The sequence below is a fragment of a genome, unplaced genomic scaffold (genome assembly GCF_019419815.1).
Source record: "Pyrus x bretschneideri cultivar Hongxiangsu unplaced genomic scaffold, Pyrus_bretschneideri_v1 Contig9, whole genome shotgun sequence".
Classification (NCBI taxonomy): domain Eukaryota; kingdom Viridiplantae; phylum Streptophyta; class Magnoliopsida; order Rosales; family Rosaceae; genus Pyrus; species Pyrus x bretschneideri.
Window position 1 is genome coordinate 495,603 of NW_025999831.1, and position 15,878 is coordinate 511,480.

General features: G+C 36.7%; 2 protein-coding genes across 7 annotated transcripts; one reads left to right on the plus strand and one right to left on the minus strand.

Moving 5' to 3' along the window:
• Positions 1-458: 458 nt before the first annotated feature.
• On the minus strand, positions 459-11,944 carry LOC103944330 (regulation of nuclear pre-mRNA domain-containing protein 1B). Of its 6 annotated transcripts, none has more exons than XM_009354761.3 (9): positions 11,791-11,944; positions 11,503-11,582; positions 11,107-11,216; positions 9,564-9,811; positions 8,967-9,122; positions 8,704-8,860; positions 5,680-5,819; positions 5,541-5,576; positions 459-1,672 (listed from the first exon to the last, which is right to left on the minus strand). In XM_009354761.3, exons 3-9 carry the CDS (start codon positions 11,186-11,188, stop codon positions 821-823), a joined length of 1,671 nt encoding a protein of 556 aa, XP_009353036.2. In that variant the 5' UTR covers positions 11,189-11,216; positions 11,503-11,582; positions 11,791-11,944; the 3' UTR covers positions 459-820. The 6 variants fall into 6 exon arrangements, with proteins under 6 accessions (XP_009353036.2, XP_009353037.2, XP_048432356.1 ...); XM_009354762.3 differs by having other exon boundaries at positions 11,107-11,228; XM_048576399.1 differs by having other exon boundaries at positions 11,107-11,250.
• A 998-nt stretch (positions 11,945-12,942) lies between these two features.
• On the plus strand, positions 12,943-15,801 carry LOC103944328. Its single transcript, XM_009354758.3, has 6 exons — positions 12,943-13,199; positions 13,291-13,461; positions 13,873-14,043; positions 14,339-14,428; positions 14,767-14,886; positions 15,570-15,801. Exons 1-6 carry the CDS (start codon positions 13,008-13,010, stop codon positions 15,627-15,629), a joined length of 804 nt encoding a protein of 267 aa, XP_009353033.2. The 5' UTR covers positions 12,943-13,007; the 3' UTR covers positions 15,630-15,801.
• The last annotated feature ends 77 nt before the right edge of the window (positions 15,802-15,878 follow it).

Sequence of the window (15,878 nt, forward strand, 5' to 3'; positions counted from 1 at the left end):
AAGAACCATAACTGCACATTTTGATAAGTTAAGAAACTAATAATCATGGACTTTAGTTGAATAACCATTATTTCAATTCGGTTAAAGTTGAGGAACATTGCTACAATTTTCTTTTTCTAAAAAAATTCAAGGCCTCTTGATTGACACTAAGGCCAGACCCGAGCCCAAAAAAATTTAGGGCCGGCCCAGCACAATTTTTATGAGAGATGCTATCCACACCCCTCCTAAAATTAACACGGTGTATAAAAGATTAAATAAAAAAGCGTGTAAATAGCAACCCGCTACAAATTTATAACTAGTGTATAAAGCACAATTGTAGCCAAGAAAGCAGCATCATCCCACTCGAGAGGGGAGTCGACGAAATGCATCTCGCAATACTATTCATCGTCTGAATGTCGATCGGGACGCAGCCTCCCGGAAGCAGCTGGAGAAACACTAACAAGGTAAAGGCATGTCCAAGATTTAAAGTACACATTTAGTAATATGCCCCAAACGCTGTTTACAACGCCAATGAAGTTTGCACAGGTACCTTCAAGTTAAGCACTTCATGTCAATATGAAATATAGCTACCGCGAAAATTTACGTTCTACACACATCAAAGGACTCTGTGCATAAATTGGCAAGGGGGAGGTGGACCTAGGTGTGTAAAAAGACCAGACGCTACTCTCTACTAATTTACATAATAACACAACGCCTCTGAGAAATTCCACCGGGTCCATAGATTTCCATGACGATATTGTCACCAAAAGTTTTGGGTACCTTCGCTGGTTTTGCCGGAGATCCAGGATAGGAAATTCTGACTAGGTAAAATAAACAGAACTTACTGTCGAGGTACTGGCTGTGTATTTGACTGATTACTTTGCCCGTAGAACCCCATACCCAGTGGCCGATAATAACCCCCAGTGGCCGGCTGCAACTGCTGCTGTTGTTGCTGCTGCTGAGGCTGCGACTGCTGTTGCTGTTGACTGGGCCTCGACATGCTCATTGAAATATGTGGAGGTATGGGGGGTGGAGGCGGTAAAGTATTTGATCCATATCCGTAAGGAACTCCACCCACCATAAGACCAGTGGATTGGACGTATTGATTCGCTGGTGGAGTTGCAGTAGACAGTGATGGCGCTGGAGGTGGTGGTGGCGGACCAAAAGGATTTTGCATCTGGTTACTTTGGGACATGGGCTGCATCGTTGCTGAGGATGCAATTGGAACACTGGTCATTGCCTGCTGGAGAGACGTAAAATAGGCAGCATTGCCGCCATCAGGATTGTTAACATCAGACATTTGTTTCTCAAGCTTGGGCCGTTTTTCTGGAGGAAACATGGATAATCCTGATGTAAATACAGCTGATGTTAGGCTACTGGTCATCGAGGCAGCTTCTTCAGCAACAAGAGATGAAAGAACAGACGTTAACATCTGTGCAGAAGATGTAGACGCAGCAAGCTTAGCAGCAACAGCAGCTGCAGCTGCTTTCTTGTTCTCTTCATCAGTAATTTTGACAGGGGCAAAAGAAACCACGGCCTGCGTTGGAGGATGAGGTGGGATGCCAGTTTGTTGACGTAATGGTATATTTGGTTCTAAATCCCTGGTAGATTCAGGTGTCATGTTAACGATATTGCTTTCGGGGTTCAGTCTCTTTTTAATATTACCTACCCTCTCAATCTGATGTCGAGCAACCTGCATGGAAACAAATAGTTCCTATTAATCACAGGGAGTAGCTAGCACGTAAAGGAATTGCATTATAAGACATGGTTTGATACGCTTTGCTTCTGGACCAACTTTATAAACAGACAAACCATTTGCGTCTCCTAATAAGTGCATCACCACAAAGGAAAAGGAAAAGAAATTGTTGATATTGTTACACCTTTCAGCAGATATTCAAACCCGATGAGTGGATTTATAACTTGGAAACAATAAATGATCAACCTCACTGTAAAAAGCAAAGCGAAGATTTCTCCATGTAAAATTAGCTCAAATTCGTAACATTGGAACTAGAAGATTTAATTAGGGGAGGACACATCACTTTAACTGATGTTGCAAGTGTTAGCGTCCAAGAGTAATCAGCTTATTCTTATTGCCTCATCCGTCTCCTGGGAACCTTGGGACTTTATGCTTGCTATTTGGAGTTAAATGAGGGCTACCTAAATCAGTGTCTCCATTTGACATCCTTGATGGCCAGTTCTAGAAGCCAAGGCACTGGAACTACTTGGATGTCCAAGAGCTTCACTATATAGCTTCCATAATGCTTCTCAAGAAAAAGGACTATTAGAACATTGACAGGGCAGGAACACTAAATTTCTGTGATTCTAACATCACCCCTGAGGACTTCTTTTATATTTGATGGATAATAAAGAAGGGGGTAGGGGGAAGGATCATATTTTTCATTGATTCAACTGAGTAATAAGATACAGCCTACTGGTTCCACAAATAAAATGAAAAATGAATGAAAATTCAGAGATCATCCAAATGAGCTCAATCAAAGCAACCAAATTAGCTCAATCAGCACCCCCAAATTAGCTAAACCAAATTAGCTCAATCATCCCTAAAACAGAAGGATCTCACTCCCAGCTTGCTGCAAATGAAATTTGATGAGAATATCGCGTTTAAGAATGGGAAAAACAAGAACAAACTCCAGAAATCGAAAAACAAATAACCAAGATAAATAACACCAAGAATTTACGTGGTTCGGCAATATGTGCCTACGTCCAAGGGACAGCAACAACAATCTTTCCCTATATCAATAATGAGTACAACCAATAATCTTGCCAAATCTCTAGAACTAAGACTTGACGATAAACCTGAAAGAACAAGAACAAGAAATACATTTTCTTTTCTTTTCTTTCGCACACACTTTACAATATTCTCTCACTCTAATCCCTTGAGTGGTATACAATTTATTGTTTTGCTCCTTCCTCAAAACTAGTACAATAGCCCCTTTATATAGACATAATAAAGGTCTTCTTCAATAAGGATTACTAATCCTAATTGAAATCTAGTTATGAATCCTTCTCCAATTGAGAAACTAACTCCAATTGGGAAAACAGCTCCAATTGGGAAAACAATTTAACCCTCTAAGACTATTAATTCCCAATAGACTTAGGACAACTTATCATGGGCTGGAAAAAACCCAACAAAATCAAGAACATGCTACGAGATTTCAGAAAAACTTGAGCAACTTGAGCCTACTAAAAGCACTTACAGTTATTCAATTTTGTGTTAGTCACAGCTAGTCACAAAGCCGAAGACGAGGGAGTTATTTCTGTCAGTTTTATTACCATAGATCCTCAAGTAAATCAAGCCAAGAACCAAGACAGCATCTAAGCAAGGTGAGGTTTAAGTATAAGACAAGAACCAATACGATGGAGGAGCCAAGTTATAAATTCAATAGGTTAAAGTCTTTCTACTTTCTTTTGTAATAAATGCAGTTAGTCTGCAAGTTCTTTGAGTTTGTGTCTCTTTATGTTACAATATTAATTATTAGGTGTCACAAATTCAGTCTTTAAAATACTTGTGTATATTAATGTGGATCTTTCCATATCCATGTACCAACTAGCCTATAAAAAGGGCTACTTTGTAAGCTTTTGAAAATAAGTGTTAATGAAAAGAACTTTGGGTTTCCTGCTTGTGTTGTGAGGCACAAACACCTTGGAGTGATTACCGCCCAACGCATACAAATTAAGGGCTGGTTTGGTATTGCTGTGCTTTGAAAAAAAGCTGCTTCTGCTGTGCTATGAGAATAAGCAGCTGTGAAATAAAGCAGTAGAATGTTTGGTAAACTTTTTTGTAAAAGTGCTTTTGAAAAAAAAAAACAATATTATAGTGTTTGGTAAACTTTTATGTAAAACAGATGTGAAAAAAAACCGGTTTTTCAAAGCTGGGTTTTGTAGCTTCTTGTTTTTGGCTTTTTTTCACCCAAAACTATGAAAAAAAGCTGAAGCTGAATGTTTACCAAACACAAAAACAGCTCCCAACTTTTTTTGATACCAGCTTTTTTCAAAATCACATCAGTACCAAACCAGGCCTAAAAGCTCCAACACACATAGAAATTAAACGCTCCAGCAAAATAATTACCGCCCAACCCCAGCTAAGTCCCAACTTAGGAGAGATTTTTATGTGTACCCAGAACACAAAGTGGTGCACCACATGTCATAATATAAGTGGACGACATGGTTGATATGTCACACTTTTAGGGTATATTTCTCATGTCCCTCCACATATATTATGACATGTGGTGTACCGCCTCGTATTCCAGGTACACTCAAAAATCTCTTTCAACTTAGAGTGGAAAACTCTTACATCTTTATCACTGCCAACGCCTGATAGGCCATAAGAAAAAAAAAAACCAAATTGTAAATTATGAGGAAAGGTATTGCCCGTATTTTAATGTACAGTTAAAAAAAAGTTTAGAGATCATTTTATATCAACCTAAACACTCAACGAAATAATATTTCTATTTAAAGTCGTAAAAAATGAAGATACAGTAGGATGGGAAAAGCTTATTAATCAAAGATCTTAGAAATTTATATGCCTTCAACATTTTACTTGTTTATTTTCTTTTACAGAGTCAATCTGAGAGTCAGCCAAAATTGATGCATGTTGATGACATTATTGCAGACCCAAATTCAACTAAAATTTTCCAGGCAAATTTAAAATCGTTGAACTTTTTAATCAAAATTTAAAATTGTCTTTCAATTCAATATTACTTCTATTCTGGGACTTCATATGCTTCTAAATAAGTTTGTTTTCTCAACCCTTCTCAAGAATAAGATTATGACTTCTAAAACTTGCTGACGCAAAAACCCATCTGCTAAAGGACAAAAGACAATACACATACTAAAACAGAACCGCTCAATAGATCAGATGCATCGAAGAGAGACCTAGAACTGATACAGGACAGATTTGAACCAAACTGACTTGGGTTAAAATTAGAAATTAGAATTGACATTTTAAAGCAAACAAAAGTAAAGAAAAAGAGAGAGCGTATGCATCAAAATACAAACTAGCATCACTAACGAACTAAACACTCTTGACAGCTCATCATAATTAATTGTCTTGGATATATGCACATCTAAATGCATATGGTAATTAAGACCTAAAGTTGATACAAATGTATCATATTCCATTCTCAGCCACAATATATACACACGCACAGAAGGGAGTCACATCAAGATTCAGTTTTCCCACAGTTTAGTTTACCTTCAAGCTAACTTTTTCCTACAAAACACAACCAAATTAATTCTTATTCTAACTACAAACATCATCTAGCCTTTTCAATCAATAGATCTCGACATTTGAGGGATGCAGGAATCAAACTCAAGATTTCATTATCAACAGAATCATGGCGCTGGGCTTATAATACGACAATTTCTGTTAGCTAGAAAAGATTATGAGGAACTGATGTTGACGACTAGCTGATCTCGATAACATTCAGAGATAAAAACTCTCGTAAATGAAATTATAAAGGCTTTGTAAATGCACACCATTTCCAATAAACAGACTTGTTAATTTTAAGAGGGCTAAATAGAGATTAGTTAGGTACTCTTACCTGCAATTGAGTGCGAACAACTTCCAGCTTTGATTCCTGTAACAGTTATATTAGCAAGTAAACATCAGTATCTGAAATCTTAAACAAAATAGCAGAAGCAGAAGTGATAACATAAGTGGAATAGAAAAAAGAATTGTACTTGATCCTGGAGTGCTTCTTTAAGCTGCAAAACCAAGGTAGATCTTGTTGCCTCCGAACTTTCAAGCTGCCCAACAGATTGATTAAGTACATCTTCCTGCTCTTTCAAATCATCCAACAATGTGGATCCCAGCTGAGTTCCTGATTACAGTTTATAACAGGGAAAAATCAATAAAACCATTCTACACGGCACTAAAACAATATACCTCAGGAGACAGAATTATTTTTTACTGAAAGCATCAAAGAGTTCAACCATCTTCGCTAAATTACACACATGAAAATCAAAACATTGTATATATCAACATACCTATCAAAGGAAGATTTTTCATTGATCTTAAGTGTCTGGATGGATTTAGATTTTCAGATCCATTTGGTTAACTTGACATAGGATTTCAAATAAGCAGTTCAATTAATTTAAAAATTATTGCTCATGACCCACACAACCCAAGAACAGTGAACCATGGCCCATGACTGTAGCTCATTATCTGTGGGGTATTGCTTGTCAGTTACTGTAACTGATGAAACACAACTTGCAACCTGTAACTTACATTGCAAGTCGTATTTCACCACTAGTAATAGAAACTTGAACCAGTGATATCTAGGTTGCTGCCATCCTTGGGTATGGCTTGTGATAAAGACAAAAGAGTGAAGGTAAACTTGCACTCTCTCCCCTTAAGTATAGCTTGTATAATGATTTTCAGTATCCAGGTTGCTGATATCCCTGGGTATGGCTTGTGACTTACTGTTTAAATAATACATTGATGTTATCAAATAATACCTTTTAGATATCACAATCATAAGGTCATAGCAACTAATGGTTTTAAAGTTCCTCAATTAACTTAAATCACAGAAGGGAAACAAAACATACACAAAGATAGGTGTAGATTCAATGGCTAGCAACTTCGTATTCTATTTATATGGTCATTCCTAAATAGTAACACCCAGAAACGGATACTCATTTCAAATAATACTTATTTTAGGATTTTCCTTTTTTTCTCAGTCTGAAACTTGCAATTGTTACTCCTAGAACTACACTTGAGACAGACATTGTAAAAGACAAAGATGAGACCATTTGAGCAATCATATAAACCAATTCAATTTTCCCCTAGCAGTCTATTAATGATGCATATTTGCATCTGAGCCAAAAAATAGACAAGTCACAGAGCCTTTTGAGATACAACTCATGAAAAAAAAATGAAAATTCACACAAAATAACTTGGACAACATTCTTGACCATGAACCAATGGTACAATACAAAGCCTATTCATAGTTCTCAAGTTATTAAGAACGAAATAATGTGATTAAAAAAAGAGACAGATAGCCTGTCATACTGATGTGAGACTTTTCAATCACTTGGCAAAGATTAATTCAACCTCTCTAAGACTTGGAAATGAGATAAGTTGCTAATTTTAATTTAACTAGAAACTGGCTGAACGGACAAACAGGTCAAGTAAAGAGAGGACAAACAGGTCAAAGAAAGAGAGGTCTAAGGAGGAGGTGAGCATCAAGAAGGAAGAAGGGAGGGGTGAGCATCAAGAAGGAAGAAGGGAAGAGATGAGCATCAAGAAGGAAGAAGGGAGAAGGTGATGAAGGGGGCAAACTAAGATCTAAATTCTATACAAAGAACGGGAAATGATGCTATTCCTTCTTTGATCCTTTGTATTGTCTAGCTATATTTAAAAGCTTTGCTCCTGTTTGCTTCGTTTAATGTACAACTCTAAAGTATGCACTAACATCCATTTGAAGAACAGACGAAACAAAAATGGCCAAAAACTGCTGCAAAGTATCCTCAAAGGTTCAAAACTTCTAGCATTCCTCTCCCTCACAAACACCACATAATACAACTATACAATGAGGAATAGGGTCCTAAACTATCAAAAGAAAATAAGACCAAAAATATCTTTCACTCTCATATTATCAAATTTTTTTTTTTTTGAAAGGACACTCATATTATCAAAATAAAATGACCATCTTAATAAAGCCACATGAGAGTTCATTCAAACAGATCAAAATATAATGACCATCTTAGTAAAAATATACTATTTTTTTTCTTTCAGATAAGAATCACGCAAAACCACACTCAATACATTCCACCTAGATCACATCAACTATAAATGCAACCAATCCAGATGGGTTACACAGTACACTAAATACAGCATCCATAAAATGCTAAAAAGAGGAAGCAGAAAATCTAATTCGTCCGGCATAAAAGTCAACTACTGTCTTCGAAAATTATTCTCTTCCATTATGACCATGTAGCAGGTTCTCCTATTGGCCAGAGTTTAAAAGCTCTCTTAGTGGGCAGAGTTTAAATTCTCTCCTAGTGGCCAGAGTTTAAAGGATCTCTTACCGGCCCCCACCCACAGAAAGACCCCTGTCAATAATGCATAGCTATTCTTAGAAAAATCATGCAACAAGTTACAACATATTTGTGAACTGCAGGAGCAATGTAAAAAGATGTGCCGTATTGATTCACCAGCTAATTTAAACGGCCACAGCAATGAGATAAGGAAACATAGGATCTTTTTAAAGTGTAGCACAAGTACCCAGACACATGAATAGAACAATGCTTTCTATCAGGCTAAGCTTAACCCAAAGATATATTATTGGTACAAGACAACAAATTTGAAACATCCACGAACACCCAGTCATTTGGGTTTCTTGGGATGATTTAAGTTCCAAGACAAGGCTAAGAAGGAAAATATGGATCTAAGGTGGACAAAACCGGATTATGATCACATAATATCTATAATCAAAGGAAAGAAAATTGACGGGATGAATCACCTACCCTAGTATCCTCCAGAACTGGATTCTAGTCCAATTACAAACCACAAATTTTGAACTAGGAGACTAGAAATAGCCCTGAGAAACGTATTTCCTAGGGCATTGAAACAAAGTCAAAATAAACAGAACCTGGTTTTCACACCATAAGAGTCCTCTGTTTTGTCATCTAATCCTATGACTCATCGAACAAAGTCACATATAAACAAAATTTGTGAACTTAACCACACGTCCTAACTCTTACCATGAATCAAGGTGTTTTCAACATCTTCATCAATTTTACCCACATAAAGTACAGCAGCACTACACTTGTTTAAAGCAGCTTCTTCGGTAAGATGTTCATCAAGAACAGGTTGAAATGCGGTAAGTATTTTTTCTGGCAGACCTCCAACAGCCAATTTCTGAGGTTTAGAAGAATAATAAGGCATGTACAAGCTCACAATAAATAAGAATACAATTATAGGCATTGAATATAAATCAACATTAAAGACTGCCCAAAGTGCTTACAAGTCTAACCGAGTGTGCATCCCTCTTCACTATCTTGATAGGATTTGAACCCTTTCCATTGCTTACAGGTGGAGCAGGATGATTGTTTCCCATCATGTCATCTTTAAGACTCTGCCCTCGAGACCCAAAAACCTTCCTTTCTTCCCATATGTCAACCTGAACAAACGAGATAGCTTACAGATGAAATAATGAGACTAGATTGCTAGGCACACATGATCAAAAGGAAGCATAAATAAGAGTAGACACTAAAACGGTTCCCCCTAGTCCATTACATGGAAAGAAAGGAGATTGTCTTCTGAAGAGTGGGAGCAAACTAAGATTTTTTTGGATTAATAGGAGGTGCTAACTCAGTTAGGTAGTGAAATCCTTTGAGGTCTAAAAAGGACTTAGGTTCAGATTCCACTTCGATGAAATTACAAACACTGCAGAATCTTTAAAATTTCTCAGGCCCATGCTATAGACTTAAATCACTTAACATTGTAGTCTAAGGTCACGCAAATGCATGCATGCACACATCCAAATATCTATCTATGGTAATCATACAGCTATTTACTACTGTTAATTGAAAAACAAAAGAGAACATTCATAAATGCTCACCAGTCTTGTGGCAGCTTTCTTTCCATGTTGATCACCATTTTCATAAACATACTTGAGAGCTGCAGGAAGGACCTTCCAGAATTCATTCACAAATTCACTGCCCTTTCGCCTACTGTTTTGCAATATGTCATTAGCCAAATATAGACAAGCCACACGCTGATCTTTCTGGGCAGAATTAAAACATTTATCCCATGTTTCAACAATTTGCCTTGCTTTCTTTCGGTGAGAAATACACCAACAAGACAGAGCTGTTTAAATGATTAAAGAAGCACATAATATAACATCAAAGTTGGAGCAAAGTGATCAGGTAGTACATTATATCTATGAACAAATCTCATAAAATAAGAACTACAAGCATTGTCGATACATCCAGAAATCAATATATGTGCCCATCAAATATGTTTACCAAAAGATTTACCAAAGAAATACCATTTTCTATAGCATACAATATAACTTCACGATGAATAAGAACCAAAAATAAAAAATAAAAATCCTATTATAACATATCGAGATCATAAAAATAATGAATTAACAGTAATTGACATCATCACTGCAACACTTCAGTTTTATAAACAAAATATTATAGTGTAGAACGAGAAACAATATATCCTTAAGGGGAGGAAAAGGTGGGAGCATATATATGCACAAAAATAGTCCTCCATATAATTTAAAAGTTATGTTTCCTTTTATAAGAAAGAAACGTTACTGCTAGTCAACAAAGTGCAAACAAAGTGGACAAGATATCACCCTAGAACATACATCACAGTACAGTCAAACTTAATAAGAATCATATTCTATGACACGAAAATAGTATCTATCGAAAAGTGAATTACAGAAGTTATTTACATAATCTATACTATTACTAAGGGAAGTATAGACATAAAAAGGACCAACTTTACAAAAAAGAAAAAATATATGCACTACAATATAAAATGGACCTCCTACATGCTTTTTTTTCACAAATTTTACCCTTAATAAAAGAAAATAAAATATATAATATCGATAACTAGAAACTAAAATTCATCCAATAAAATAAAAATACAAAAATCTCTACACAATCTTTTCAGCACTCTCTCTTCCCCTACAGTAAAAACCACCACTCTCTCTTTATCTCTTTTTTTCCTCCTACAATAACAGTCATTCTAACATGCAATATATGTGTGACAGTTGCTAGTAAACTATAGCACAACAAGAACATAGATAGAGTTGAAATGTCACCAACTAATGCAATGTTGATACAGCCGAAAACAAGAGCATACAGAAAAGGCAAAAACTTTAACATTACAAGTTTTTTCACAAATCTAAAATTAGGGAAAAGTTTAAATTTGTATTGAATTAGATTTAGCAAGATCCAAGTAATATAAAATGTACATATAGTATGTTATTCTAACAAAAAATTCTTATAAAAAAGTATGTTAATGAGTAGATGCGTAATACAGCCACACAGAAACAAATATGATTCCCTCATTGTAAACATGACTATCATAACATAAATTAGCTAAACCATGTAGTACTATACAGAGGGGATTTCTTAAGAGGATACATTGAATGCATTGTTGTGAACTGTTGAGTTTCGAAAGCTTGTCAGCCAATTTCTGTCCGTCAAATGCTTCAACGTTACTCATTATGCTGTTGCTCAGTTTTTTACATCCCCTGCCACAATAACTGTATTTGTATGCCAAAAAAACTAAAAATAAATGCTGAGAATGCATTTCGAACTTGTAAAGTTTTTAACTTTATTTTCACCCATTTAAGTACACGATTGCATTAACAGAATAAACAATTATTTACACAAATCCTGGTACTCAATATCGTCCCGTCTTGCTACATATTTACATGCTATCACAGTGAGATAAACACTAAATAAATAAAAAATCCCCCATTTCCTAAACTAAAATTTTCAAATTAAATAAATGTAAAAAATTTAAAATTTACGTACAATTTGTAAAGTTTTTAACTTTCTTCGACCCATTCAAGTATGGGATTCAATCTACAGAATCAACAATCTTTACACTGATCCTGCAACATATTTCAATTCAATCAGAGCTAAAAATAAATAAAAAAGATAACCCATTTCCTAGATAAAAATTTGAAATTAACCAAATTCTAGGGTTTAGACAAAAAAACGTCCACGCACAGCTTCGAACCGAAACGCCGTTAGGGAATCGAATCGGAGAGAAGGACGGAAATGAAGAAGGAGGAGGGATGGCATGGTTCGGGGACTTACCGGAGCAGCAGCGGATGGACGTCGCTCTCTCTCTCTCTTCTTCCGGCAACTTTTGCCAAGGCCCGAGTGCGCTCGGTCCCTCTCCTCCTTATGTGGGCTGAAACGACGCCGGGCTATATACGATATTTGTTTTACTCTTCCCTTTCCCAAAACCTTCAACTAGAGTCCTCAAGCAAAAAATAAATAAAAATATGGGTTAGCCCCAAACTTTGCCCATTTTTTTAAATTTAACCACTACCTTTTAATATGTTATGAATGAGTACATAAAACTCGAATTGATACCAAAATGTATTTTTCAATCGCATATGCGCTTTTAAGTACCTTTGGTAAAAAAAGGTTAGGTTTTGTTTCTGTTATTTACACTAAAAAGGGAATGAGTGAGCTTAGTTCATAATAGTTAACAATAATGTGGTTCAAATTCGCATTTGGCGAGAATCGAATCTAAAATCTCTTAAGTACAAACAAAAAAGAATACAACTACACTGTAATACTAAATGGCAAGTCTATAACTCTCTTAAAACCATTTCTTATCAACCAATTTACCTCACAAAACATTTAATACTTTAATCTAAACACTCGGCATTTAGGGCCTTTTGTCTTGGACTTGGCCACTTAACTTTTAGTACTATGATACCATCAGCGACGAATACAGGACCCCTTGATCAGCCTCCGGACCTACTGACTAAAATTCGTCAAAAATTGTTATAACCTTTTGTCACCAGATTGAATAAATTAAATAGAACCAACGAATATAATTAAACAGAAATATGTGAAGGTTAAAAAAGAACGTGTGTTTATAAGTCTCTTGTTTTGTGACCACTTTTAGATATGTTGTGTTTGAGTCTCATTACTCATTAGAGCATGTCTTAAGAACAAAATTGAGTAAAAAGTATCATTTAAAGAAGGTTATTTTCACCCAACGAGTATTAAATCAATGGAGTTGAATGATGCTACTTACAAACCTTTTTTTTTTTTTTTTTCTTGCTCTTATCTCAATTTTCGGTTATCGAATTTGAATAAGTTGAAGAAAATCAGTGAAAATAAATTACCGTAAATCAAATGAATACGACAAACATAATTAGTCGTGCCGGTGACGTGCTTGGGCCGTGTATGACACCTCAAGATCCAATACTAATAAGGCCCAAGCCCCTAAAGATTCATTGCCGCCGGAATGCTCATGTGCTATTAGCATCAGCATGTGAACCATCTCAGAGCAAATGCAAATGGAGACGACGGTGGAAGACACACTGTACCTGCAGCTGCACAAGCTCTCCGCCGCAGAGGAAGCGGCACTCGACCAGTTGCTCTCCACTCTATGGCAAACCAGGAAAACGGGCCTCCACTCTCCCCACAAAAAATCCCACTTCCAATCTCTCCTCCATCTCCCTTCTCTCTCCGAACTCGACCCCGTTCGTCTCTCTCTCTCTAAATTTCTGCAACCAAAGCTATCAAATTTGCATACCAATTTGTTGTTTTTAGTGATAAATTGAAAAATTACAGGTTTTGGCATGCCTTCGATCGCTTATCAGAAAATGGGTACACGAGAACTTCACCACCGACGACGTTTTGAAGCTGTTTCCGCCCGATTTGCCGCTCGATTTGCAGAGCAGTTTGGTGTTGTTGCTCCAGAAGTATCAGGTTCAGTGGAAGGACGAAGTAGCTACAGAACAGGTAACACACTCAGGGACTGTTTGGGTTTGCTTAGAAGGGCTAAACGTGCTTTCTAACAACCAAAAGCGCTTAGAAAAACCTTAAAAGCGCCCATGGGTCGTAAAAGCACTTTTAGTTTAAGTGCTTACGTGCAAAGTGCTTCATCCATAAGCATTCCGAGCCCTTACTTTGACAATGGACTTTCTTTTGGAATCCCTTACGAGTAGAACTGCTTTCTACATGTTTATAGTAAAAGCACTTCTAGTAGAAGCACTTACGAGCAGAAGAGCTTCTTCCATAAGCATATCCCGAGCCCTTACTTTGGCCCTGAAATGTCTGTCAATCTCAAAACCATTGCAATTTGATCGCTTACTGCATATTTTTTCCGGGTTCTCTTTGGTGTTTTGATTCATATATCTGAATGTTTTCCAGCGTTCATTGCCAAGGCCTAGTGTTGCATATCAGGTCAAGGCAAATGTGCCGCCGACCTTCACATCTTTGGGTTCCTCTGGCTCATTAAATGATTTTGGAGCTTCAACAACGCCGCTTGTTTCTGCTACTGATGCATCTCAACTCACTTCCATGCCTCCTGCAAACCTGGTGGTGGGTATACTTTGGCGTTCATTGGTTATAACTAATTACTTATGCTTGGAACCTTTTGTTCTAATGATATTTCGTAGGATTTGGGAAGTTTCTTGTTTTCTATATGATCTTGGTTTCTCAACAGATTCCAAACCAAAGATGTTTTTTGTTGTGGAAAGTATGCACCTGTTTTATCTTTCAAATATTTCACTGAACTTGCAAACCGCGGAACATTATTTTCATTTTCTTCCTCCCCTTCCCTTTAGGGGTATTAAGCTTGGAAACGATATAACTAATGGATTTCCTCGATATATAGGGAATTCTACCTCGCCTAAAGTCAATGACTTGGACCATGGAGAACTGTAACTCAGGGCCGGCTAATAAAGTGGCCGTCATCACTCTAAAGGTAGGCAAATTCTGAGAAGGATTCTTCCTGAAAGAGTTTCAAACAAATCAATTGAAATACATTATGAAGGTTTCAATTGTGTTGTGTGTATACGTATAAATATATGCCAGACGTAAGGTACACGTAAAAATTTAAGCCTTCAAAATCTCATGTTTGATAAGACTTATGAAATCTGATCAACTGCAAGACGTATGTTAACATCTGTGTGCGCGCGCGCACTCGTCAGTGAGTGCATATCTATTTCTCATCCCTTTCACAGTCTCATTAATTTGTTCAATCGGCTTTGTTCGGCCACATGATTTTATTCTATTTAATTATTTTTACTATTACTTTTGCAGTTGCAAGATTATACCAAATCTCCATTGGATGAAACCGAGGTGAAGTTTCAACTGACTAGGGACACTCTGGAAGCTATGCTGAGATCACTGACATACATTAAGGAACAGCTCTCAAGCATGGTAGGCATGCCTTCTTCCAACTTATTTGAGCATTTGGCCTTCGTTCTATCCAAAATTTTCATCTGAACCATAGAGATATAGGGATGATGAAAGATTTCACAAGGTCCTTGTTCCCTTAGGATCGCAGGCAGCTTTAGATGGTAGAATGTTTAGCAAACAGGACATGTATATAGAACAGAAGTTTTAGGATTCGTTTGATTTTTGAGGAATTAGATAGATGGAGAAGAATGCGGAAGAGAAAAGAGACAAGAAGGTAAAGGACATAAGCAACAAGCGTCAAAAAACATCGATGACCTGATTTGCTTTTATAAGAGAGCCATATTTGGGCTTCAAATAAAACTCCCAAATACTCCTATAAGTGGTCGCCTTTTGGTTGGTGCTGCCAAGAACTGACTACCCTCCGCTGGTTGCCGGCAAACTTTAGTTTCCAAAATTTATGGAAATTACGAAAGTTTCTTTATACCGGAAACATTAGAAATGCCGAGAAAACGCATCTATTTTCGAAGATGTATATTTTTTCTTTGAGAAGACATTTTCTGCTAAACAAACGAAAGATTGTAACAGATTAACAGTTCAGCACATACTTGTACATCAACATTGATGTGAGAATTTTAGGTGTCGCGCTTCTTTACCTTGTTGCAGAACGATATATCTGAGCTTCTGTTGTGGAAAATGTATTGCAGGTTGGAGGTACTTCGGGGCCATCACAGAAGAAGCAAAAGCAATCGGATCATTTGGTTTGATATCGTTAAATGTATAGCGAACACGTCTAACATCCCGATATGTTTGGATACTGAGCGAAATAGATTTTTTTCTTCACTGTGACCAGTGAAGCAAAAGCAATCGGATCATTTGGTTTGATATCGTGTATAAGATTTTATTTTGTTCTATTTATTTTTTGGTCCTTTAGAAACATTAGTAAGATGGACACATTTGCCGTCTCCATTCACAAACGCGAAGGTAGCTAACATTTCCGTTATTTAGAAGTTTCG